This window comes from Ochotona princeps, chromosome 18, assembly GCF_030435755.1.
Source record: "Ochotona princeps isolate mOchPri1 chromosome 18, mOchPri1.hap1, whole genome shotgun sequence".
Classification (NCBI taxonomy): Eukaryota; Metazoa; Chordata; class Mammalia; order Lagomorpha; family Ochotonidae; genus Ochotona; species Ochotona princeps.
Genome location: NC_080849.1, coordinates 41,887,925 through 41,913,836, shown reverse-complemented (window position 1 = coordinate 41,913,836; position 25,912 = coordinate 41,887,925). Strand labels below are relative to the sequence as shown.

At 47.0% G+C, this 25,912-nt stretch overlaps 1 protein-coding gene and 1 pseudogene across 1 annotated transcript in view; one reads left to right on the top strand and one right to left on the bottom strand.

The window, feature by feature from the left end:
- The first annotated feature begins 8,136 nt into the window (after nucleotides 1-8,136).
- ENOSF1 (enolase superfamily member 1) overlaps nucleotides 8,137-25,912 on the top strand; it is a 36,378-nt gene continuing 18,602 nt past the window's right edge. The window contains exons 1-2 of the mRNA XM_004579615.3: nucleotides 8,137-8,299; nucleotides 16,253-16,361. Coding sequence (XP_004579672.2) covers nucleotides 8,216-8,299; nucleotides 16,253-16,361 — 193 coding nt within the window. The 5' untranslated portion in view covers nucleotides 8,137-8,215. The remainder of the gene's footprint in view (nucleotides 8,300-16,252; nucleotides 16,362-25,912) is intronic.
- LOC105942706 (small ribosomal subunit protein uS9-like) lies at nucleotides 19,228-19,648 on the bottom strand (annotated as a pseudogene).

Sequence of the window (25,912 nt, the reverse complement as noted above, 5' to 3'; positions counted from 1 at the left end):
TTTTCCAGATTTTTAGGATATAATTTTTAACTACTATCACTTAAATAATCTCATCATTAAATTTGAAATTCTGTACCATGACATCTGTGTTCAAGTTCAAGCCATTCTAAAACATGACAGGTGAACTCCATGCAAGATGGCAACAGTTGTGGTGCTAAAAGTGATGGCTCTTCTGTTTACGTTGCCTGTTTAGTACTGAGTTAGTATTGAATCCCTCTGCAGAGAGGCTCTTCGTAAGAACAGTGCGTTCATAGTTCACCCTTAACATCCACAGCCTGTGACCTGAGATTTTTAAAGGGCTTTCTGTGACATATTGTAACTTTTCTAAGCATTTTTAGAAGGGTAACAAAATCATGTTCATATACTAATTCTGATTAGAAAAATAAGCCAGAAGCGAGCGGATGGTGTTCTTTAGAGCTGAACTGAATGCAGCATTGCTTTAGTAACAAATGTACGGTAAGATAAAACACTAACAATGTGTATTCAGTTTAAATTGTTATGTATTTTTAAATTGCCAAGAAAAATAAACCTTTTTGTACATTTGAAGATTTCTTCCCCCAACAGCTTTTTGTCTTCAGTGTCTTAATGTGGAACTTAATTAACCCTTACCAAAAAAGCAAGTTGGCAAAACAGCCTTCTAGCACAAACACTTTTTTAATGAATAATGGTAGCTTAAAACTTAATATTTTTATAAAGTATTGTAATATTGTTTTGTGGATAAAAATAAAAATTATTGTTGAATGCACCTATTTCTCTTTTTAGTTGCTATTCATATTTTCTCATTACTTTTTAAAAATATTGGCATATTGTGAATTTATTCTTGCACTAGGGAGAAACAGTGTTTGGTTACTTGTAACTCCTGAACAGAGTTAAATCAATCCTTTATTAAACACCTTTTGTTTCGTTAATTTTCCATGTCAGGTGAGTAACATTTTTACTTTTTTCATTTTTCAAAATTATACTAATAAACACTCTTACTGTACCATAAAGAATCCTAAGTCATTGGAATAAGTATGTGTACATAATAACAATGTGGTGACCACTTCTGACTGTAAGGGAGTTAATTTTCTGGAAATAGGAGCTTTTAATATGTTTCATAATTTCTTCTAGGTATAATTAAAATTATTTAATGCTAAATGAACAGATTTTCAATATAATAGTAGTATTTAGTTACCTTTTACTGTTATGTCACCTAAAATGTTTACTAGTTCTTTCCTTCATTCCCCAAAATAGAACATATAATCAATACAGGCACTTTACCTAATTAAAAAGTTAAGTATTTTTATAATACAGTAATAATTTCTTACTTGTGGCTTTGAAGTTTGCATTTTTTACATTAAAGTTGTACATTTATATTTTATGAAGTCTATTAATTCTGTTGTTGTGCTGAGAAAATTCTTACTTTGCTCCCTGAGATTAAAATTCATCTTGTTTTTATTATAGTTTACACTTTTTGCTTTCATTTGGAAGTTGAGTATAAAGTGTCACTTGGGGTCTAACATGATTTTTTTTTTCTTCATAGTTTTCCCAGGACACTTCACCGCTTATCACTGCTGGGTTTTGGTTCCATCCTCTGTTTATCAGCTTGAATATTAAATGTTCCTTGCAGGCCCATGTATTAAGGGCCAGAGCTGAGCTAAAGTGAAGCTGGGAGCCAGAAGGTTCTTAGTCTCCTACTTGGGTGCAGGGTCCCAGGGACTTGAGCCACCCTCCACTGCTTTCACAGGTCTAGGCAGAGAACTGGACTGGAGATAGAGCAGCAGGGACGTGAACTGGAGGCCATGGGGTTGCTGGCACTGCAGGTGGAGACTCAACCTACTGTGCCGATCCTTAGTAATCCTTTTTTCTTTAAGCTTCATATTCTTTTTTATTTTTTGTGAGAAACCCCATCTCGGATTCATCCTCCAGATGCCCACAGTAGCAGGGGATGGTCCGGGATGCAGCTATGAGCCACGAATTCATCCCGGGTTCCCCTTGTGGGTGACAGAGTCCAATACTTGAGCCATTACTTGCTGCCCCTCACGGTATGCAAGACTAAGACGCTGGGATCAGGAGTGGAATTTTGATTTGAACCCAGGTACCAGATATGGTGCCCCAAACAGCATCTTAATTGCTGTGTCAAATTTTCCCACTACCTGTCAATTTATTGATGAACTGTAGACTTCTTCATATTTTAAAAATAATTCAAGACAGATTTTGCTTGTGGTTGCATTGTGCTTATAAACTAACCTGGTATGAATTGGCATCTTCCGAGTCAGCCTTACTGTCTCATAATGCAGCTGTTCACTGAGATCTCCGAGTTCTCCTGGAGGCTTCCTGCTTGCAGTTGGAAGGTCAGTCTTACCCTTTGTGTGTTCAGGCTTGTGTGACGCTGCATTCCAGGGCTGCTGGAGACCAGCGTGCAGAGAAGAGAAGCACAAGAGTGGGCTGCAGTAGCACTGATTTCCTTAAAGTCAGCTCTTCTGCGCTTCCTCCATTGTCTGTCTGTCTGTCTGTCTGTCTCTTTTTTGTCTAAACTACATGGAGAGTTTTTGTCACTGGCAACCAGACTCCTGATAATACTCACAAGTGTTAATCAAGGAATACTTCTGGACAAACTAGGCAGCCTGGGCCCAGTATTACACATTTGACCTCCTCAGACTTCTGCCGTGTTCCTGTTGAAAGCCTGACCAGAACAAATCAAGAACTTCCCTTACTCTCTGCTTTCCTCTTGTGTCCAGCCAGTCAACAGTGCCAGCAGAAGATAGGAGGTAACTGGAAAGACAGGTTAGGATATTTGTTTTCTTGCCTTCTTCCCCTGAATTGGAGCTGGCTGTCCTTTGACCAAGCAAAAATTCTTCTTACATGGCCTCCCCCACACTCTTGGGGACTGGTAACTGCTCCCATGCATTTCATCTAGCTTCAGGTGATAATAATTTTGATGCTACTAGTTAATTAATCTTGATTCCCCTAACCTGTCAACTGCAAATACCAGTAGAAATTTTTTATTTATCCTAGAATCAGATTAAACCTGCTCCAAAGGACACAGATAAGTCTTGGGGTGGTGGTTCATTTTATTCATTTGAAAGGTGGAAAAAGAATCTCCCATCCACTGGTTTAGGAGTGGCTGGGCCAAACCAGAGCCAGGAGCCCAGGTCCCTCAGATGTGGCAGGGACCCACATACTCGAGCCATCACACTACTTCCTGGGGTATTCATCAGAATATTGGAATGGGAAGCAAAGCTGAATCTCAAGCCCACACCTTTCAATATGGGATGCTGATGTCTCAAGTGGTGTCTTATTTACTGCACCACTGTTTGCCCACCTGTTTGAAGAATTTTAAGCGTTATTCCAAAGAGCTGGAACCAACAAGTTGAAAGAGCAGGAGGAACTTTGTTTTATTGGAGGTAAAATTTACATACAGGAATGCCACTTTACATGTACAATTAAATGAGTTTTGACAAATGTAGTCACAAAGCCATAATCAAAATCATGATGCAGAACATTTGTCATTACAGAAGATTCCATCACACCCACTAACAGTTTTCATTTATCCCTGAGCCCTCAGAGCCACTAGATGCTTTTAGTGATAACTACAGTTTTTTTTATTGTGGAGTTTCATGTAAGTGGCATCATTTAGCATGCATCTGGATATCTGGCTTAGCATGGTACTTTTGAGATTCATCTTTTTATGGTTCTAAGAGAATGATTGTTGAATTGTATGGTGCATTTTATAGTTACCCTCCTAAAAAGCTGCCGGTTATTTTCAAAGAAGCGATACCATTTCCTGTTCGGCCAGTAATGTCCTTGCCATGTACTACTGTTTTGATTGTAGCCATTTTGGTGGATATTGATAGTATTGGTAGTTAATTCATGATTCTAGTATGTGTTTCCCTAATGACTAGTAATGTCAGAAGCCTTCATGAGCTTATTTCATATTCGTGTATCTTTTTGGTGGGGTGTTTAATTAAAACTTGCTTATTATTATATCAAGTTGTTTGTTATCTTACTGAGTTGTGTTTATCTCAGAATTCAGGATACAAATAGCCTTATCAGATTTTGTGAATTTTTTTCTCCATATTTGCAACTTTTTCATTTCCTTAATGGTTTCTATTTGTGTGTGTGTGTGTGTGTGTGTGTGTGTTTTGCCTTATTAAAGTTCACAGGTTTTCTCTGGAAATTTTATTAATTTAACCTGTACATCTGTATTTCATTTGGAAATACACTGTATGATAGAAGGTCAGGGCTCGAGGTTGTTTGTTCGTATGGATATCCTTTTGTTCCAGTACCATGTTTTGGAAAGAGTTTTGCCCTCTGAATGTTCTTAGCACTTTTAAAAATCAACTCTCAGGGCAGGTGCTTGGCCTGGCAACTAAGACCCAGGTTTAGATACCCACATCCCACATCAGTTTAACTGAATTCAGTCTGCTGCTGTGGTTCCTGATCCCAGTGCCTGGTGAGGCAGCAATGATGGGCCATCCATCTAGTTGGGTTCCTGCCATCGGGTAGAAGAGCTGGATTATGTTTCCAGGCCCTTAGGTTTGGTCCCCCACTGTTGTGTTTAGGAGGTGAGCCAGCTGATGGAACCTCTCCCCTACCCACCTACCCGCCTCAATCCTACAAATGTGTGGGTTTATTTTGGGACATCATTTTGTTTCATTTATCTACTTGTCTGTGCTAATATCACACTGACCTTAATTTATGCTGCTTTGTAAGAAATCTTGGAATCATATACTTTCAAGTTCTTTAGCCCCCCCCTTTTTAAATTTTTTTGAAACTAAAAATTTTGAAGGCTGAGACAATTGGAAGTTCATCAGCTGTTTCATTCCCCAAATACTTGGAGCTGGTCACAACTGAGTGAGGGTGGAAGGGACTCAAGTATTTCAGCCATCGCCTGCTGCCTCCTGGTGTGTGGATTAGCAGGAAGTTGAACCAGGAGCAGGTATCTGGGAGTTGAACCGGGTAGTCTCCTAGAGTATGCAGATGATCTATGCAGCAATTTAACCACAGTTCCACATGCTTGCTTCTGTTTTTGAGGTGGTTTCACCTATTCAAATTTCCATATAAAGTTTAGAATAAAAATTCCTGCTCTGGGTTCAAATTAGATGACATTGAGTAAATAGAATTTCAGAAGAACTGGTGTTATCAGTATTGAGTCTTCCAATCCAAGAATATAAAATTTTTCTACATTTATTTGGATCTTTAAATTTTTTTCTCAGGGGGCCAGCACAATGGTTGTCTATAAGCCCCAGCATCCCAGTGGGCACCGGTTTGTGTCCTGGCTGCTCCATTTCCTATCCAGCTCCCTACTTAAGGCCTGGGAAAGCAGTAGAGGATGGCCAATAGATTTTTAGAAAGTGTTTATTTGAAAGGCAGTTATACAGAGGAGGGAGGGAGGAAAAGCAGGCCAGGGGTGTTGTGGCCTGGGTAGAGGAGAGAGATCGTCCATCCACTGGCTCACTCCCCAAATGGCCTCAGCAGCTTTACAGTGGGCTAGGCTGAAGGCAGGAGCTGGAAGTTTCATCTGGGTCTCCCACATGGGTGGCAGAGGAACAAGCATTTGGACCGTCTTCTTCAGCTTTCCCAGGCACATTAACAGGAAGCTGGACAGAAAACGGACCAGCCAGTTCGCATGACAGGCTGTGGCTTAATTTGCTACCACCTGTATTATTTTCAAGTCTGTTACAGGAAAAATTGTATTGCTTTTCAAATGTTCACTCAACCTTGCACTACTGAGATAACTTCAGCTCAGCCAAGATGTATTATTTGTGTGAGATAGAAAGGCAAGACAGTTCACATCCACTGGTTCACCCCCCCAAATGCCCACAATGACTGGAGCTGGACTGGGGTCAGAATGAGGAGCCAGGAATGCAATCCATCTCTGCCATGTGTGGCGTGGCAAGAATCCAGGTGGTTGAGTCACCACTGCAGCCTCAATGGTCTGCATTGGCAGGAAGGTGGGGTCTGGAGCTGGAGCTGGGTGTTGGACATGAGCATTGCAGGTAGGACATGACCATCTTAACCACCAGCTAAATGCCTGCATCCTATTACTTTTAAAGATAATACTGCTGGTATTACTTTAAAAGTGAGTCTATCTAAGTTTATGAGGGATATTGATATATGGTTCTCTTGCAATATTTTTAGTATCAAAGTAATGTTTTCATTTTTAAAAAGTGGGGCTGGTGCCATGGCTCAGCAGGCTGATTCTCCACCTTCAAGTACCAGTGTCGCTTATCAGTTCTAATCCCAGTTGCTCCATTTTTGTTAATTTATTTTTATGAGCAAAAGCAAATTTATAGAGAAGGAGATACAGAGGAAAGATCTTCCATCCACTGGTTCATCCCTTCCTTAAATGGCCACAACAGCTGGAGCTAAGCTGCTCAGGAGCCAGGAGCCTCTTCTGCATCTCCCACTTGGGTGCAGGGTCCCAAGACTTTGGGCCATCTTCTACTGCTTTCCCGGACCACAAGCAGGGAGCTAGATGGGAAGTGGAGCAGCCAGGACACGAATTGGTGCCCATATGGGATCCCAGTGCACTTAAGGCTAGGATTTAGCCACTGACTGAGCCTGCTGCTCTGCTTCTGTTGCAGCTTTCTGCTTAGGGCGTGCAAAAACAGGAGAGGATGGCTCCAGTCCTAGTGTCCCTAACCTGTGGGGGAGACCCGGAAGAAGTTCCTGGTTCCTGATCAGCTCCACTTTGGCCATTTGTGGCCATCTGGGGAATAAACCATCAGATGGAAGACCTTTCTCTCTCCTCTTTGTAAACCTGCCTGTCAAAAAAAAGAAAAAGTGGGAGACATTCCTCTCATTTTCCAGTTTCCTTTGTGGCTCAGTCCTGGTGTTGTGCAGTCTGTAGGTTTATCTAAATTTATGTTGACGTGAACGCTTAAACATCTCTGGAGACACTGCTAAGAGAATGAAAAGATGAATCATCGCTGGGGAAAAAGTAGTTGCAGAAGACTTACCTGCCAAAAGACTATTATGCATCAAACTATACCAAAAACTCCAACGGTGCGATAAGAAGCTAGCTACCCTAAAAACTGAGCTTAGGACCTTAACACGCGTCATCCAGGAAGCAGACGAAAGAATAATGTTTAGGGCAATGCAAATAAAAAGTTGTTTAAAGAAACTTCTCACTTTATTGGAAAGGTAGAGCATGAGAGCCACAGCATCTTCCTTTCTCTTGTTCAGTCCCCTCCAATGCTTCCAACGGACAGGACTGGACCAGGCCAAGCCAGGAACCTCCAGGCAAAGACCTAAGTACTTGGGCCAGCGTCTACTGCCTCTCGGAGTACGCATGCGCAGTCGCTGGACTGGAAACACCGGTGTCTGGTTTGGAACTGGTCACGACGTGGAATGCAGGAGCCCAAGTTTTGCTTTTTAACGATTATGCCAAATGCCCAGTCCCCAAACAGTTCACTTCCAAACAGTCCCCACAAGCAACCCCTGCTGTCTCTCCACACGTTTCAGTATGCCTCTACTATGGGACAGAAATGACCTGGTTTTTTTGACGCTATGTGGAGGCGCAGTGGGCCCAAGGCTTGCAAAGCTACGAAATTCCCAGATGGACTACGATTCCGGAAGTAGAGAAGGAAGCCCCTTAACTAGCTGTGTGGCCCTGGACAAGTCACTCACCCTCTCTGAGGCCAAACTTTTTTTATGGTAGTAAAGTTAAAAAGTCTTGCATGGTTGGATGGGTGAGGTAATGTGGGTGTGTTAGCAAACGATATTTTTCAGGTGGGGAACGGAGGTTTTGGGAGCTGACAGGTATAACGTTTTCTAAACCACTGCTCTGCTGGATGCGCCCTGTCCACCTCCGGCTCCGGGTCAGGAGCTGGGCCACCGGCCAGAACCTGCTTGGAGCGGACTGAACTCAGGTCAGACCGGCTTTTTCCAGCAGGTCTCCAGGCCGAGCCGACCAGGGCCGTGTGGAGTCGCCGACTGGACGCCGCGCGCTCCTCCTGCCCAAGGTCCACCGCGGAATCCGACTGCATCTACGCAGCAGCAGCCAGAGCCAAGGCCACCGGAAACCGCGGGAACCCGGCGCGTCCCCGACAGCCGGGACCTGGACTTTCAGATCCCGCGGGGCCCGGACCGAGTGCGTGGCCGCGCTCCCCGGGACCGCTCGGCCAATGAGCGCGCCGAGCCGCGGCTAAGCCCCGCCCCGGCCCGGCTGTCCGCCCGGCGCTCGGCCTGGCGCTCAGAGCAGAGGACTGACGGCGTGGACGTGGACACGATGGTGTACGGCAGGATCTCTCGGCTCGTGGTCCGAGACGTGCGCTTCCCCACGTCGCTCGGGGCCTACGGCTCGGACGCCCTGGTAAGCGCTGACTGCTAGCCGAGACCCTTGTCGCGCGACGGGGCGCGCAGAAAAGTAGGAGGTGGTTACGGGAAAGATGGACGCCCTCCTTGCCTCAGGGAAACAGAAGTATCCAGAGACTCTCCACCCTCCTGGGGTGATTTTCTTCTGTCTCGTTCCTGCTGCCGCTTCTTTCTGCTTGCTCATCTTCTCCCGAGAATTCCCAGGCATCCATCACGGAGAGACTGCGTGACTTACCCTCGGGCCACTTGATGAAATCAAGTGTCCGCAACTGGGCTGTTTGCAATAACTGGGTCGTGTGAGAGGGTACGCTCATCGAATGCACCTGCAACATGGTTAGGCTTGGACACAGTAAACAAATAAGCAAATATTAACCTTTTTAAAAAGTCACTTCTTTGAAAGAGAGAGAAATGTAGAAACAAGAGCATCCGATGCCAGCAGGAGTTGGAGTTGGGCCGGGTCTCCGAGCCAGGAGTCGGGAACTCACATGGGTGGCAGGGACCCCAAGTTCTTGAACTGTAACCTGGGTCACCTGGTGTCATAACCACTGAGCCAAATACCTGCCCCCAAATGTCCGTCTTAAGAGATGCCCTAACGTAAGGGCCCACAGACGGGTCCCTCCTGAAACAGGAAGAGCTGTTTGGGTTTCAGGAGATCGGACAAGGCCCTCCACCCTCCCTTCTCCTGAGGCAGTGGTGTCCACATGTATGTGCAGTGTGTGTGCAGGGTCTTTGTGCCCACCAGGCCCCACTGGCAAAGTGGCCACCTAGAAATACAGAGTGTAGTGTGTGTAACGAAAGGAATGGCATCAGGCAAGGATAGCCCGGGAGGCCAGTTCCTATCTTACGTTGATGGAGGGCAAGCTGGTGTGATTACACCCTGTGTGTTCTTTTGAACCTCGAATGATTTATAAAAGTAGACCTTTATGGAGCCTAGCGTGGTAGCCTAGCAGCTAAAGTCCTCTCCTTGCATGCCCCGGATCCCATATGGGTCTCCCACGTGGGTGCAGGGTCCCAAAGCTTTGGGCCATCCTCGACTGCTTTCCCAGGCCACAAGCAGGGAGCTGGATGGGAAGTGGAGCAGCTGGATGTGAACCAGAGGCTATATGGAATGCTGGCGCTGCAGGAGACGCTTCAGGTACTCTGCCCTAGCACGACTCTGATTCCTGTTTAACTGTGATGAGGCTGAACGCAGAAGGGACTCTGACCTGGACTTGCCTTGGAGATTTATTTGTGAAGAGTTAAGATAGTATGGTTCACTGTAGGAAAATTTCAGAACTGGAATGAACCTGCAGCCCTGAGTACCGTGTTTTCTCCAGGCGAGGAGAGATGTTGTGGCACGTGTGTTGCCAGATAATACTGCAAACTGAAGGGTTTCCGTAGGGTGATCAAGGTGCTGGCGTAAGGTTTGAGTTTGGGCTCAGAGTGATGCAACTACACAAAATACCGTTCAGCTCAAAGCAAGCTTTATTGGGAATGCTCCCGGGCGAGGTTCACTGGTCAGGTCCAGGCAGCAGGCAGAGAAGTTGTGCCCTGTGGGTGATGGGGAGGGGACAGCAGAGAGGTAGGTGGTGGAAGAACAGTCTGACGGCCTGCTCCCTGGTGGAGCAGCGGAGTGACCACGTGGGGGAAGTGGCCGCCCAGGGTGTACAGTACTGGGCTTATACATTTTAGGTGTGGGGAAAGGGGAAAGGCAGTGTCTCCAGCTTCCGCATGCTTGTGACCGTGCTGTGTCTTTGTGGCGGGGGTTGATCTTGTGTGCAGATTCAGCGTTTGAAACATTTCTGGATGGGAGTATCAGCTTGATGTCAGCACGGAGAGCATTGACGTCAGTGGAGCTCTCCTCTGTTGTTGATGGCCAGAGGGAGGGAGGCTGGAAAGGGGGCTAGCGCGGGGGCGGGGGTGGCTCGGTCTGCTGCCTGGTGTTCCAAGGGACCAGCTGTTCCTGGCTTGTGATAAGCTTCCTTGTGCTCCGAGGCACTCAGCTCCTTCAGGAGCTGCTTCTGCTCGGCCTGGCAGCTGGGTCTCAGGTGCAGCGGCAGGATGTGCCCTTGGCACTTGTGCAGGGTGGGTGCTGATGCACCCTCGGGAATGCCCAGACGTGAGCTGCGTGGTATCGTCACGGGGGAGTGAGCCCCCTTAATGACTTGGACCATGTCTCCAAACCCCTCCACCTCTGTGTAAGCGAAGGTTTCCTGTCTGACCTCTCGCTGGCTGTGGGACAAGTGTGCAGATCTCGGGCCTGCTGTATTTCCTGGCTGCTTGCTGGTGCAGTTCCCAGCCAAGCCACGAGTGACCACTGCTCCCCTCCTCAGTGGCTGTGTGGTCTCTGGAGCAGCTGGACGCAGCCTTGTCCTTTCTCCTCTGGCCCCCAGTCCTGTCCTCTCAGCTGGCAGAGTACTATGTGCGCTGCATCCCTGTTTGAAGACAGCTGCACCCTTGGCCGTGCCTCCACACGGCCCTCAGATCCTTCCCTTTATTCTCTAGGCTGTGTCCTTACCCCTTCCTGTCTGCACTTCTCAGATGCCCCCACCCATCCCCTCCTCCTTGTCCAGCATTTCTATCTTCATTCTCCTCTTTCCCATCAGTCCCTTCTGCACCCCAAGGGACAGGGCTTTCCATGTTTCGAGAGTTTGTGCTTGACCCTAGTGCCTTTGGTTTCGGCCAGTCCTGTTCAGTCTGCAAATTCCCCCCGTGTATCTGCTGCAGCCTCTTCTGCTTCTCCTCCCCCTGCGCTGAAACGGGCAGTGCTCCCTACCTTCCCTGGGACCGCCCTGCTGGTTTCAGCTTCCCCTGTCCGTGAACCCTGCCCTCTCAGCTCAAGTCCAGCTGCTATCTGTCATTTTCTGAATTTTTCTCTTTGCCAGACAGCGACTTACTTAAACTGGAATCCATCATCTCCTGCCTCTTACCCTTCACCTGTCTGGGATTGTTCTGCCATTCACAGGTACTCAAAGGCCACATGTCAGGAATCATCTTACCCTTTTGATCTTCATCTGAGGCTTCAGTAAGTTCCCCCCCCCCTTTTTTTTTCCTTTTTTTCTTTTTTTCTTTTTTTCTTTTAAGCTTTATTTATTTTACCTGAAGGAATTAGAGATCTTCCCTCTACTTTATTTCCCCACATGGCTGTAACAACCAGAGCTGGATTGGTCCGAAGCGGGGAGTCAGGAGCTTCTTATGGGTCGTCCATGTGGGTGCAGGGGCCTACCCCATTTTTCACTGCTTTCGAAGGCTATAAGCAGGGAGGTGGCTGGGAAGTGGAGCAGTTGGGACGCGAGCCGGCACCTGTATACCATCCGGCACCGTGGGGCGAGGGTTAACCTGATGCACCACCGTACTTTTCCACCTTTTCTACTTCTTGGAACCCAGGATCTGCTGGTGGAGTGGGCTGTTCCTTTTACAGTCTCCTTCTACACCCCCTCTCCTTTTCTGGATCTAGTGGCAGGGCCAAACCAGGTGGTCCTCAACCCTTGGGGTCACACCAGTAGATACTATCTGTGCCTTGCTGCCATGGTTACCTGCTCTCAGTAGTCCTGCTGCTTTTAATCCTTTCCTCTTGCAGCGCACCTTCGGTCATCCAGCTCAGATAACGGCTTCATCATCCGCTGCTCCAGCCTCTGGTGCTGTCAGCTGAGTGTGCTCGCTGTCAGCTTGCTGTGTCCTGGAATGCATTCTCTGCCAGGGCCTTAACAGCTTCTGTCTTGCATTCTCAGAATTCTGGTGACCGCATCTTCTAGACTACAGCTTCAAGGCAGCCATATCATAGCCCCTTTTGGTAATTTGCATGGTAATATGCAACTGGGACTCAGCAAGGCATTGCCTTAAATTCCTCCTCTGGGCTCTTACTGTAGACCCAGGTCCGCCATCTGTTATGTATAAGCTCTGTTCCCATTTAGGCGTTTAAGTTCTGCCTCATGTACTGTATGACCTGGGATAAGTTGTTAGGCCTTCTCATAGCTCAACTTCATCTCTGATGTAAAGGTACTAGCCCCTTCTTTATAATGTTCTTGTGAAGGGTACATCAAATAATATCACATTCGGGCCCGACGTGATAGCCTATTGGCTAAAGTCCTCACCTTACATGCGCCGAGATCCCATATGGGCACCAGTTCATGTCCTGGCTGATCTACTTCCCAACCAGCTCCCTGCTTGTGGCCTGAGAAAGCCATCAAGAATGACCCAAAGTCTTGGGACCCTGTACCCATGCAGGAAACCCAGAAGAGGCTCCTGGCTCCTTGCTCTGGATCAACTGAGCTTTGGCCATTGTGGCCACTTGGGGAGTGAACCAGTGGATGGAAGCTCTGTTTCTCCTCCTTGTAAATCTGCCTTTCCAATAAAAATAAGTAGATATTAGAAAAATAATAATGTCACACTCTTAGAATGATGTACCTGGCACATGAAATCCATATAATAACAGCAATCGTTGTCTTTGATAGCCTCACGTGAAATTCTTCAAGCTGCGTGCTACCTTCCTTATTAATGCCTTCCTGTCTTCTGTCCGGCTTTTGGGGGTCTCAGTTGCCTGCCCCGACACCCCCTCTGGTTCTGTCTTCATTTACTTCCAAACCAGTGCCTACATGGGCCTGGTGTATCTCTGCCACACAGACCTCTGAGTGAGGCATTGTTTTGTCCTGCCTGGATGTTTCTGGAGGCCCCTGTGTCCACACTGATGGTCCTTGCCTCTCAGGAATTCCCCCAAGTTCTGACCACCATTAGCTCTTCTTCCTCTTTGCTCCTTAAAAATCGAACACAATTGGGCCTGGCGGTGTGGCCTAGCGGCTGAATGCCCCGGGATCCCATATGGGTGCCGGTTCTAATCCCAGCAGCTCCGCTTCCCATCCAGCTCCCTGCTTGTGGCCTGGGAAAGCAGTCGAGGACGGCCCAATGCATTGGGACCCTGCACCCACGTGGGAGACCTGGAAGAGGTTCCTGGTTCCCGGCTTCGGACCGTTGCGGCTCACTTGGGGAGTGAATCATCGGATGGAAGATCTTCCTCTCTGTCTCTCCTCCTCTCTCTGTATATCTGACTTTGTAATAAAATAAAATAAATCTTTAAAAAAAATCGAACACTTATTCTGGAGAGATTTCATTGTGCTTGGAATGGGGAGATTGGCAACAATTCAGAACTGTTGAGCTATCAAAGCCACTTGAGCAGTGCCCTCGGAGCATGCCCTACGTTGGGGACTCTGGGATGGGTGGGAGGCTGGGTGGAACTTCTCCCTTTATTTCCCCCCTTACCCCAGATACAGAAAAAAAATGTGGAAACAATGGTCTTACTCACTTTCCTGTAGCCGTTGACCCTTTGTGCCCTAATCAACTATGTAAAGATTGTCAAAATAATGACCTGTGCTCTCCTAGCTTCTCGGCTGGTTTTTTGCGTCACCACCTTCTCCCATTATGTGATGAATTTCTAGACAAGACTTGAAAAAACAAACTCTGCAGTAGGCATGCTACAGCAAGTGGAGCTGCCGCTTGGGGCCCCAGCATCACCTGAGTCCTGCCTGCTCTGCTTGCGCTCCAGCTCCCTGTTAAGGTACCAGGGACGCAGTGGGTTGAGGCTCAGGTTTGTGTGTCCCTGCCACCCATGTGGGAGAGCCAGATGGAGCTCCAGGCTCCTGGCTTCTGCTGTAGCAAGACATTTGTGGAGTGAACCAACAGAAGGAAGATGTATCTCTTTTTCTCCCTCTGCATTTAGATAAATTAAAAAACAAACAAAAAATGTATGCATCCCCTCTATGCAGGGGTGTTGAGTTTCAATACAGCTGGTCAATAAATATACTCTTCCTTTGGTATCCATGGAGATTGATTTTAAGACCCCCTCACCGATGCCACGTCCAGATGATCTGAATTCCTCATATGAAATCTGCATGTATCTGTGGGTATCTTCTCATGTAGATTCTCTCTCTAGATACTTACCATTACTACTTGAGTATAAACACTTTGTAAATAGTTGGAAATTGCTGCAGTAGCTTGGAGGCTAAATCCTTGCCTTGCATGCTCTGGGATCCTGTCTGGGCATTGTTTCATGTTCCAGCTGCCTGCTTGTGGTCTGGGAATGCCTTGGGACTCTGCACTCACGTGGGAGACGGGGCGAAAGCTCCAGGCTCCTGGCTTTGTTGTTTTTCTGTTTTGTTTTTTCATTCATTCATTCGTGTGGTTTTTTTTTATTCATTTTATTACAGCCAGATATACACAGAGGAGGAGAGACAGAGAGGAAGATCTTCCGTCCGATGATTCACTCCCCAAGTGAGCTGCAACAGGCCGGTGCGCGCCGATCCAAAGCCGGGAACCTGGAACCTCTTCCGGGTCTCCCACGCGGGTGCAGGGTCCCAAAGCTTTGGGCCGTCCTCAACTGCTTTCCCAGGCCACAAGCAGGGAGCTGGATGGGAAGTGGAGCTGCCGGGATTAGAACCGGCGCCCATATGGGATCCCGGGGCTTTCAAGGCGAGGACTTTAGCTGCTAGGCCACGCCGCCGGGCCCTCATTCATTCGTTTTAACTTTTGTTGGGAAGACAAATATACAGAGAGAAGGAGAGACAGAGAAATATCTTCTGTCTGCTGGTTCATCCCCAAGTAGACACAACGGTCAGAGCTGAGCTTATCATGATGCCAGGAGCCAGAAGCTTCTTACAGGACTCCCACGTGGATGCAGAGTCCCAAGGCTTTGGACCACCCTTGACTGCTTTTCCAGGCCACAAACAGGGAGCTGGACAGGAAGTGGATCAGCCAGGACATGAAACAGCACCCATATGGAATCCCGGCGCATGCGAGGCAAGGACTTTAGCCAGTAGGCTATCACACTGGGCCTGGCTACTGGCTTTGGATTTTCTCAGCTCTGGCCATTGTGGACACTTGGGAATGAACCAGCAGATGGAAGATCTTTCTGTCTCTCTTTCTCTCTGTAAATCTGCCTTTACGATAAAAATAAGTAAATATTTTTTTAAGAAGTTGATAAACTATATTCTTTAGGGAACAGCAATTTTGTAAAAGCTTGTTTTAGTTATGTAAAGAGAACAGATTTCACATAGGAGAAAGTGATTTTACAAGTCTGTGTTCAGTGCAGATAGCGTTTTCTTCCCCAGCTGTTTCTGGTCTGTGTTTGAATCTGTGGATGCAGAACCTGCAGCTAGGGAGAGTTGGCTGTGCTGGTGTCTGATAGCAAAATCCCTTTTGAGAACAGGAAGCTAAAACCACGTAGAATGGAACAAGGAGAAGTGGGTTAACTTGCCTGGAAGCTTTCTTCATCTCAGCGTGACACCGTCCCCGCTGCATTCTCAGTCCACCTCCATACAGCTGTGCGGACACAGCTTCCCTGACTGCTTGGCCTGTGTAAACCACAGCCGCTCGTGAGAGAGAGCGGGGAGCAACACCTCCCGAGTTTACAGTTGAGCTGAATGTCACAGGAGAAGCATTGTAGACTAGCATAAAAATTGTATCCTTGGAGAGGTGGCTGTTTAGTTCAGTGGGTGACCAGGATCCTGTGTCCGAGAGCCTGAGTGTGAGTCCCGGCTCTGCCTCAGAGTCCAGCTCCATGTTGATGTGCATGCTGGCAGGTGCACGTGATGACTCTGGGTACTTCAAGTCTCTTCACTATCACCAGTTGGGAGATGGCTAGGATGCCAGGTATAAGCCTGGACCTGCCCTGGTTATAGCAGGCATCGTAGTGAAGCAGCAGACGGAAAATCTGCCTCCCAGTTTCTCTGTCAGCTATGTAAATAGATGGAAAATGAATTCTAAAATGTTTGTATAGTGAATTTAATGCACATTTACACTGTTGTTGTTGACGTTATCTGGAGTCCTTGGGAAGCTGCTCCTAGCCGAGCTCAGTTGTGGCACCCTGAAGCTCCTGCTGCGCACTCCCCTGTTGTGTTTCCTGTTCTCTGTGATGTCATTGTCAGGCTTATGCTCCATGTTCTCACGTTTGGTTGGCTGTGGGGGGCCCTCTTTCCTGCAGCACACGGACCCTGACTACTCAGCTGCGTACGTGGTGATAGAGACGGACGCTGAAGATGGACTCCGGGGCTGCGGCATCACCTTCACGCTGGGAAAGGGCACTGAAGTCGGTGAGTGCAGGCTTCCCCGAAGGCTTCGCAGGCCTGCTGCTCACTGAGTTTCCAATAGTGCCCTCTGTTTTGTCTGTATTTAATCTGCTCCAGGTAAGTAAAAAAGAATGTTCCCTGGTTATTTTGCTAGGAGATATTAAAAAGTAACAGTGTTTGGCCTCTCTCCTTATAGTCATCTGTCCTTGATTTTCAGTCCGTTTCTAGCTAGAAAAGGCCAATCATGTGCTTTGAACTGGAGCAAAGTGGAACTTTGAGGATATTAGGCATGCAGGGATCCAAGGGCAGCCAGGGGGAGCAGAGGGAGCTCCAAAGGCACAGCTTACTTACTGGAGTCTCAGAACATTTCACACCGAGGGTTTGGGTTTTTTGTTGTTGTTGTTTGTATTTTTTTTTCCAAGATTCTTTTTATTGGAAAGGCAGATTTACAGAGAGGAGGAGAGACAGAGAGAAAGGTCTTCCATCTGCTCGTTCACTCCCTAAGTGGCTGCAATAGCCAGACCTGGGCCAGTCAGGAATCAGGAGCTTCTTTTGGGTCCCCAACATGGGTACAGGGTCCCAAGGCTTTAGGCCATCTTCCACTGCTTTTCCAGGCCATATGCAGGGAGCCAGGACTCAAAGTGGCTCCCATATGGGATGCTGCAACTTGTAAGAAGAGGATTAGCCATTGAGCTGTTGTGCCAGCCCCATCGTATTGATTTCAGATTCACTCAATTTTAGAGGTCTCATCCAAGGGAGAGCAGAGTCTTTGGGATTTATGTTGAATCATGTGTAAGTTACTCTTTTTTCAATTCCTGTTTTTTTTTTTGGAAGACACTGAGCATGGTATAACCTTGCCTTTCTTACTGCTGGAGTAAGATCTCAGCCCGTGGAGCTCCCTTATCTTTTAGAGATAAGGAACCTCAGACGCAGACAGCAGCTCAGCAAGTCATGACAGAACATCCTACCCAGTTGTGTGTTCTGCTGAATTCTTAGAGGAAGCCAGTTCTAAATACATAATACATACAGAGTTCAAGGACAGGCAGGTGGCCTTCGTCAGATGAACTCTGATGGATTCTCAGGGGCTGAAGCCAAATTAAAGGGTAAGGACACAGGGAGGGGCAAGAGAAACTCTTAACTTTGGTGGTGATGTGACCTCTCCTTGGGTATCTGCACTGTCAGCCTGCCCTCTGCTTACAGAATAAAATTGCTGAAGAGTGTGTGTGTGTGTGTGTGTGTGTGTGTGTGTGTGAAGACAAGTGGACGTTTCTTTATCTTTCACTGGACACTGGTAAGGTGCCTGCTGTGCCAGCTCTTCTCACTCTTGGCATTCAGTCATACAACAAGTTGTTCCTTCTACATATGCCTGTTGAATGCCGCTGTGTGTCAGGTACCCTGCCAAGCACTGGAGAAGGGGTTTTAAAGAAAGTAAGAAAGGGACCCGGTGCAGTGGCCTAGCGGCTAAAGTCCTCACCTTTAATGAGCTGGGATCCCATATGCGTGCCGGTTCTAATCCCAGCAGCTCCACTTCGCATCCAGCTCCCTGCTTGTGGCCTGAGAAAGCAGTGGAGGACAGCCCAAAGCCTTGGGACCCTGCATCCACATGGGAGACCTGGAAGAGGTTCCTGGCTCCTGGCTTTGGATTGGCTCAGTTCTGGCCGTTGTGGCCGCTTGGGGAATAAACCATCGGACGGAGGATCTTCCTCTCTGTCTCTCCTAGTCTCTGTATATTTACCTTTCCAGTGGGAAATAAATAAATCTGAAAAAAAAAAAAAAAGTAAGTAGAGTTCTACATATCTCCGTCCCTTGCAAGGAGATGGACATGAGACAAATGGTCACACTTTGGTGTGAGAATCATTATTTAAAAATTTTTTGAAAAGCAAAATCTTTTGTTTTTTCTTGAGCAGCTGAGTTAGAGAAGAAGAAACAGAGAAAGGGTGTCCTCCAGCTGCTGGCTCACTCTCCAATTGGCCAGAGTGGCCAGAACTGGGCTGATTCAAGCCAGGAGTCTAGAGCTTCTTTCGGGTCTTTCACGGGGGTATAGGTACCCAAAGACTTGAGCTGTCTTCCACTGCTTTTCCAAGCCACAAGCAGGAAGCTGGATCAGACATGGAACAGCCAGGACTCAAATGCTGGCATTTGGAATGCCAGCACTGGAGGTGGAGACTTAGCTTGCTACACCACAGCACTGTTGCCAAATGTTTTAAATTTTATTTATTTGAGACATGAGAAAAGAAATAAAGAAAGCTACCATCCTTCTCCTGGTGTACTCCCCAAAATGCCCACCGAGGCCAAAGCCAGGACAGGAAACTCAGTCCAGTTGCTACCTGGGAACGGGCACCTTGAGCAGTTAGCACTGCTTCCTAGGGTCTGATTAGCTGGAAGCTGGCATCAGGGGCTGGATTTGGGTATCAAACCTGGGTATACCAATGTAGGACCATAGCATCTTTTAATTAATTTATTTGTTTATTTATTTATTTAATGTTCAAGAGAGATCTATCTACTGGCTCATTAACTTCAGTCCCTGGGACTGTTCCAGGCTGTCTGGAACAGCCAGCAGTCTGGGACCTACCCGGATATCCCATATGGGTGCAGGGGCTCAAGGACCTGAGCCATCATGTGCTGCTTTCCTGTATCAGGGAGCTGGATCCTAAGTGGAGCAGCCAGGATTTAAACCGGCACCCGTATGGGTTGCCAGCATTACAGACTGTGGCTTCATCCACTGTGCCTTCCACATTACAATGCTGGCCCCATGGTGTGGACATCTTCACAGCGTCTTAACCACCAGGTTAAACGCCTACCCAAGAATGACTTGTTTGTTTACTTTTTAAAATCTCACAACCTCTGTTTATTATAATGCCAACCCCTGATACTGGTGTTAAGCCTATTGCTACAATTTCTGGTAGTGAGGGTAGACACCATGGCCTCCAAACTTCTTGGACTCATAGCGGCGGGAGTCAGCTACCAGCAGGGTGCAGCCGTACTGGATGAAGAATTTTTTGATCTGCTTGGAAGCCTCATCCACGTATTTCTGGTAATAGGCCCCCAGGGCTTTGGAGACGAACTGATGCATAGGGTAGCTCTGTGCCATGTGACCACCACCCTTCATGTGGTCACTGATATCCATGCCAGCAAACCGCTCCTTGCCCAGAATCAGGACAGGTTCCTGCAGTGTGTGCACCTGGATCATCATCTCCAGTCGCCGCCTGTTCACCTTGATGAGGCCATCGCCCCGTTTGCAGTATGTCACAGTCGTGCCATGTTTTTGTTCCGAAGACCTGAATGGACTGGAGGGGACCCTCGGGTGGCATGACTGCGGATTGCGGGCAAGCGATCTGCACTGCGAGGTGCCGCTACTGGAAAAGCAAGAATGACTATTTTTAAAAAGTGTCCACAGTCAGCCCCCCACATCTGCAGATTCTACATCTGGGTATTCAATCAATTGCAAATTGAAAATACTGGAGGAATAAATTCTAGAAAGCTCAGAAACTGTACCCTGAGTACTGTGGTGAACCCATGGGAGTGAAGGGAAATGTCGGCATTGTGTTAGGTATCACAGGTCGTCTGAAGATGACGGTGGGACCCCATTCATGTAAGGGACTAGAGTCTGCTAACTGTGGTGTGTGGATGGGGTATTTGGAATGTGGAGAACAAGTGGACAAGTTCTCCAGGAAGGTAGGGACTGTTTCACTGTGTAGGAGGTTTGGAGACAGTGTCAGAGCGGAGGGGATGGTTGGAGGTGAGTCTCAAAGAGTAGGTAGACGATTTCTAGGCAGTGATTCAGTATGTCCCCCTCCCTTAACCCAGGCAGTGACCACTGGCCAAGACAATTGTGAGCAGTGCTTCAGCTGCCTCTGTCACTTTGTCGCTGCTTGTGAGTGTCTTACTCTGTATTGCACATCAGGCGGTACAACCCCCAGGGGCTGCAGACGGGTTGCAGATGGCTCAGCAAGCTCACAACCTGTCCAGGACAGACCCTCAGGACCCTTGTCTGTGATGGGACGACATTGAGCTTGCTGACTGGGATGCACAGTAGAGGGACACTCCCTAGGCACTCAAGGTCAGTGATTAGAGCCCTCCTCCTTGACCTCTTGACTCTTTGACCCTTACTCCTCCGTTTTCGTTCCAGCCAGATGGCCCAGACAGGAGTGAATCAATTTCCATTTCTTCATGGCTCTAGTAAACAGCTCTTCCTGAGCTGATGTTATTGGCTTCCGTCTTTCTCAGACCACAGTGTGTGAGATCCACTTTCACTTTAACCTTGCTGCAACTTCTGGTGAGTCATTGCGGTCTCAGCAGATGGGTGACCCAGCACCCACACTGAAGATGACAAGTTCATTAGTGCATGCTGGGTCTCCTGCTGCTTGGATCCACTTACTTAGCTAACCCTTTCATGAGAGAGAGACAAAGAGAAAGAAAAGAAGATTCTTCAGTACAGCGAAGAGCGTGCTTGTGAAACAGGGTGGAGCGAGGACATTTTCATAGCTAGAATAGGCCACTGTGACTATTGGATACTTCTTTTCAATTCTTGTGTTGTTTTTTATATTCACTGTTCTCATTTTTTTTCCTGCTGCTTTTATGGTTTTTTATAAGGCTATTTTTTGGGTGTGATTTTAGGTTTATAGTGAAACTGAGCAGAAATTACAGTGATTTTCCATGTGTTTCCTGCCCTACACATGCATAACATGCCCCAGTAATCAGTGGCCGCTCCTCCCCCAGAGAGTGGTGCATTTGTTGTCACTGATGAATCCTCATGGCACATCCTTACAGGTGAAATGTCCCTTACGTGAAATCTCTAGGTCCCAAAGTGTTTCAGATGTCAAAGTATTTTTGACTTCGTAATATTTGCATAGACTTCTCTGGTTGAACATCCCTGGTCTTCAAATCTAGAGTCATAAATGTTATAAAGTCTAAAACCCTTTGAAGGCTATGGTACTCACCACTACAGGTTGAGTATCTTTTGTTCACATTTTTAGAAGGTTTTATTTAGATAAGAGGCAAAGCAAGAGAGAGAGACCTTCCATCCACTGGTTCACTCACCAAATGGCCACAACTGCCAAAGCTGGACTAGGGCAAAACCAGGATGCTAGAACTCTCTGTGGGTCTCCGATGGGGATGGCATGGGCCCAAACATGCGGGTCATCTGCCGCTGCTTTGCTCAGGACACTTGGAGGAAGCTGGATCAGAACTGGAGTAGCTAGAACTCTAAAGGGCACCTATATGGAATACCTGTGTTGTACATAGCAACTTAGCCATGATGCCAGCCCCATGTTTCTGTTTTTTCTGTTTTTAAAGATTTGTTTATTTTCCACTGGAAAGGCAGATATACAGAGACTAGGAGACAGAGAGGAAGATCCTCCATCCAATGGTTTATTCCCCCAGTGGCTGCAACGGCTGGAGCCAAGCCAATCTGAAACCAGGAGCCAGGATCCTCCTCTGGGTCTCCCACACGGGTGCAGGGTCCCAAGGCTTTGGGCTGTCCTCCACTGCTTTCTCAGGCCACAAGCAGGAAGCTGGATGGGAAGTGTGCTGCTGGGATTAGAACTGGTGCCCATATGAGATCACAGCGCATTAAAGGTGAGGACTTTAGCCGCTAGGCCACTGCGCCGGACCCAGCCTCATTTTTCTTATCCTTAAAGCCTATCACCTGAAGTAGTTCAGATTTTAGATCTTTCTGGAATAGGAACACAAACCCTTCATTACCCAGATGTCATCGTTTATGTTAGGAGTCACTCTTGGTGTTGTCAGTTTTGGGGTTTTGTACCCAGGTTTAAGATATGTGTGATGTAGGCTAAAATAGTTTTAACAGTTGAAAATGGGGCCCAACACTCAATTGGCTGATCCTCCTATCACAAGTGCCCAGATGCCCTATGATTTCTGGTTCCTATTCTGGCTGCTCTACTTCTCATCCAGCTCCCTGCTTATAGCCTGGGAAAGCAGTTGAGGACAGCCCAAAACCTTGGGACCCTGCACCCACATGCGAGACCCGGAAAAAGCTCCTGGCCCCTGGCTTCAGATCGGCTCAGCTCCAGCATTGAGTCCATTTGGGGAGTGAACCAGTGGATGAAAGATGTTTCTGTCTCTTCTCACTGTAGATCCGCCCTTCCAATAAAAATAAATGAATGTTTTTTAAAAATGGAAGAATTTTTAAGTAGGCTAAAAAGCAGATAAAAGCCCTCTGGGTTCATACCCCCAGGGCCTCTGACACTCTGAGTCATAATAGTTGTCCTCACGCTGATGCATCCTGAGGCATTGAGGTCCCAGGGCATAAAGTCACAAGAGAAACACACTGTGTTTAGTTGGCAAGACGAAAGTTTGTCTTTTTTTTTTTCTTCTTCTAAAATTTTTTTATTGTTTAAAAGATTTTGTTAATTTGAAAGGAAGATTTTTTTTTCAGGGAGAAAAGGAGATAAACAGAGAGAAGTCTTCCATCCGCTGGTTCATTCCCCAAATGGCCAAAACAGCCAAAGCTAAGCTGATCCTTAGCTGGGAGCTAGGAGCTTCTTCTCGTTCTCCCACATGGATATGGGGCTAAAGGCACTGGGCCAGCCTCCACTGCTTTCCCAGGCCAGAAACAGAGAGCTGAACTGGAAGCGGAGCAGCTGGGACATGGACTGGCACACATACGGGATGCTGGCACTACAGATGGGGAATTAGACTGTAGTGCCACTGTGCCAACCCCAGGGCTATGATTTTCTAGATGAATTTCCAGCCCATTGAATATGTAGACCTGGCGTAGGCTCTTCTCTACGCTGAAGTCAGACGACCACAACCCAGATTTCTGTAGGTTGCAATAAATTTCAGTTCATTTCTTACAGAAGCTTCCTGTTGAACAAAAAAAGATCCACATACTAAAGATACAAGTCACTCATGTTGGGGCCCGGAGGCGTGGCCTAGCGGCTAAAGTCCTCGCCTTGAAAGCCCCGGGATCCCATATGGGCGCCGGTTCTAATCCCAGCAGCTCCACTTCCCATCCAGCTCCCTGCTTGTGGCCTGGGAAAGCAGTCGAGGACGGCCCAAAGCTTTGGGACCCTGCACCCACATGGGAGACCTGGAAGAGGTTCCTGGTTCCTGGCATCAGATTGACGCATACCGGCCCGTTGCGGCTCACTTGGGGAGTGAATCATCAGATGGAAGATCTTCCTCTCTGTCTCTCCTCCTCTCTGTATATCTGGCTTTCCAATACTAATAAAAAATCTTAAAACAAAACAAGTCACTCATGTTTCTTGTCATCTCTTAGAGCCACAAAGATGAGGTCATCCTTAGCTTTGTTAAGTGTTGCCCATTTCAGGAGACAGGTTAGCTTGCATCCCTGACTGACACAGCTTTTCTTTATTCCAAGAGCATCAACCATCAAGGAGTGAGGAGGACTCCTTGTCACAATTCCAGGGGATGGGGTTGTGAACTAGAAGAATTATGTACCTCATTTGCAAAAGCACTAGTGCTTCCAGAATGGCTGCATGGCATCCAGCAATGCACAGCCATCTGGGGGCTGCTCCACAGAGCTTGAGGTACCGCAGGTGGAGTTTCCCTCATTCCACATGCTTGGACCAGAAGCATGTGGAATTTTGGATTTAAAAAAATTTTTGGAATATTTACATATACATAAGGAGAGACCTTGGTGGGGTGGGACCCAAGTAAAGCCATGAAATAAATTTGTGTTTCACGTATACGCTATATGCATAGCCTGAAGGTACTTTAGCACAGTGTTTTTGGTACACGTGAGAAATGCCACCTGAGCTCCAGTGTGGAACTTAGCATTTATGGCTTTATGTGCATGCAGAGTTTGGGATTTGTAGCACTTGGGCTTTTCCTACATGGGTGACAGGGACTCAAGTGTTTGAGAGCCCATCTGCTGCCTCCAGGGCGCCATTGCAGGACACTGAGTCAGAAGCAGAGAAGCTGGGGCTTGAATCAGGCTCTTTTCTTTTCTTTTCTTTTCTCTTCTTTTCTTTCTTTCTTTTCTTTTCTTTTCTTTCTTTCTTTCTTTTTCTTTAAGATTTATTTATTGGAAAGGCAGATGTACAGAAAGGAGGAGAGACAGAAAAGAAGATCTTCCATCTGAAGATTCACTACCCCAGTGGCCGCAACGGCCATTGCTGTGCCAATCTGAAGCCAGGAGGCAGGAACCTCTTTCTGGGTCTCCCACATGGGTGCAGGGTCCCAAGGCCTTGGACCATCCTCAACTGCCTTCCCAGGCCACAAGCAAGGAGCTGGATGGGAAGTGGAGCTGCCGGGATTAGAACCGGCGCCCACATGGGATCCCAGCATGTTCAAGGCGAGGACCTTAACCGTTATGCTATCACGCCTGGCCCAAATCAAGGACTTTTCAAAATTAAAGGTTTATTTCTTTATCTGTTAGAATTGCAGAGTTACAGAGATAGAGGGAGAGATGGTCAAAATTGCCAGGGTTGGGCTAAAGCCGGGAGCCTGGAACGACAGGAGCCTGTGGGGACATGTGGATGGCAGGCCTTAGTGCTTGAGTCATATTCTGCCGGAAGCTAGCTCCAGCCGAGTTTGGAACTCATGAAGGGTGTGTGAAGTCGGCAATAAGAAGAGACGGACACTGTCACTTGGTGCCCTCTTGTTACAGCTCAAGAAGCTGTCCTTTTTATTTACTCACACACATCACAAACTTCTGCACGCATGTTTGATTGTTCTTTTTTTAACTTCATGGCCAAGCTGGCATGCACAGATATTCAATTAATTATTTTTTTATCTCATGGTCAACCAGGTGCTCTTAAAGATAATTCTGTAAGTTACTATAATCAGTTTCTTCAAAGCAAGTCATTATTCATTTGTTAATTATAGCCATTGGGCGATAGCCAGGACTCCAAGGCCAAGGCACATGTGGTTACCTACTAATTAGTAATACATTCCCACCATGTTTCTGTTTCTACAACTTTCCTATCACTTAATGGGAGAAATACATCAAAAGGGAAAAAAACATAGAGATCCAAGACAAAAAAATTCACTAGCTCCCCCTACAACTTCAGGCTCTACGACCCCATGAACAGTCAAACAATAATTAAAAGAATATGATATTAATAAAAGTACCCTATAATTCCTCTAGCCAAAAAATTGTAAGTGGCTAAAACAGATACATTTTCTGTGCTGCAAAGAGTTGCAAGGACAGGCTAACCTTTAAGGTCACAGTAACTGTATTTATCACCGTAGCAGTTTCAGCTCATACTCCCATCACTTCCATTAACTTGTAGGATTCTTAGCAAGCCATTGCCAGAAGGTGCACTACATGTCTGGGCCAGATTCTGAGCAATGGTTAGGCACACAATAAGGTGTCCAGAAATGGCATGGCCTTAATTGTACTACTGTGTGTAAATTGTTAAAAGCCCACTCACCCAGACATTCATCAGCAACGCTAACTCCCAAGCTCACATCGGTTGCAAAACCCATCTCATAAGGTCAAACAACAATGCCTCAGTAGATTACAGAATTCTTAGTGGGCTGATTGATTGTACCACAATGCCAGCCCCAAGCCTAGCATCCCAAGTAACAACTTAGCTGCTAGACAAACCAGCTGTGCTAGGCAAGGAATACTGTTTAATTTGCAGATC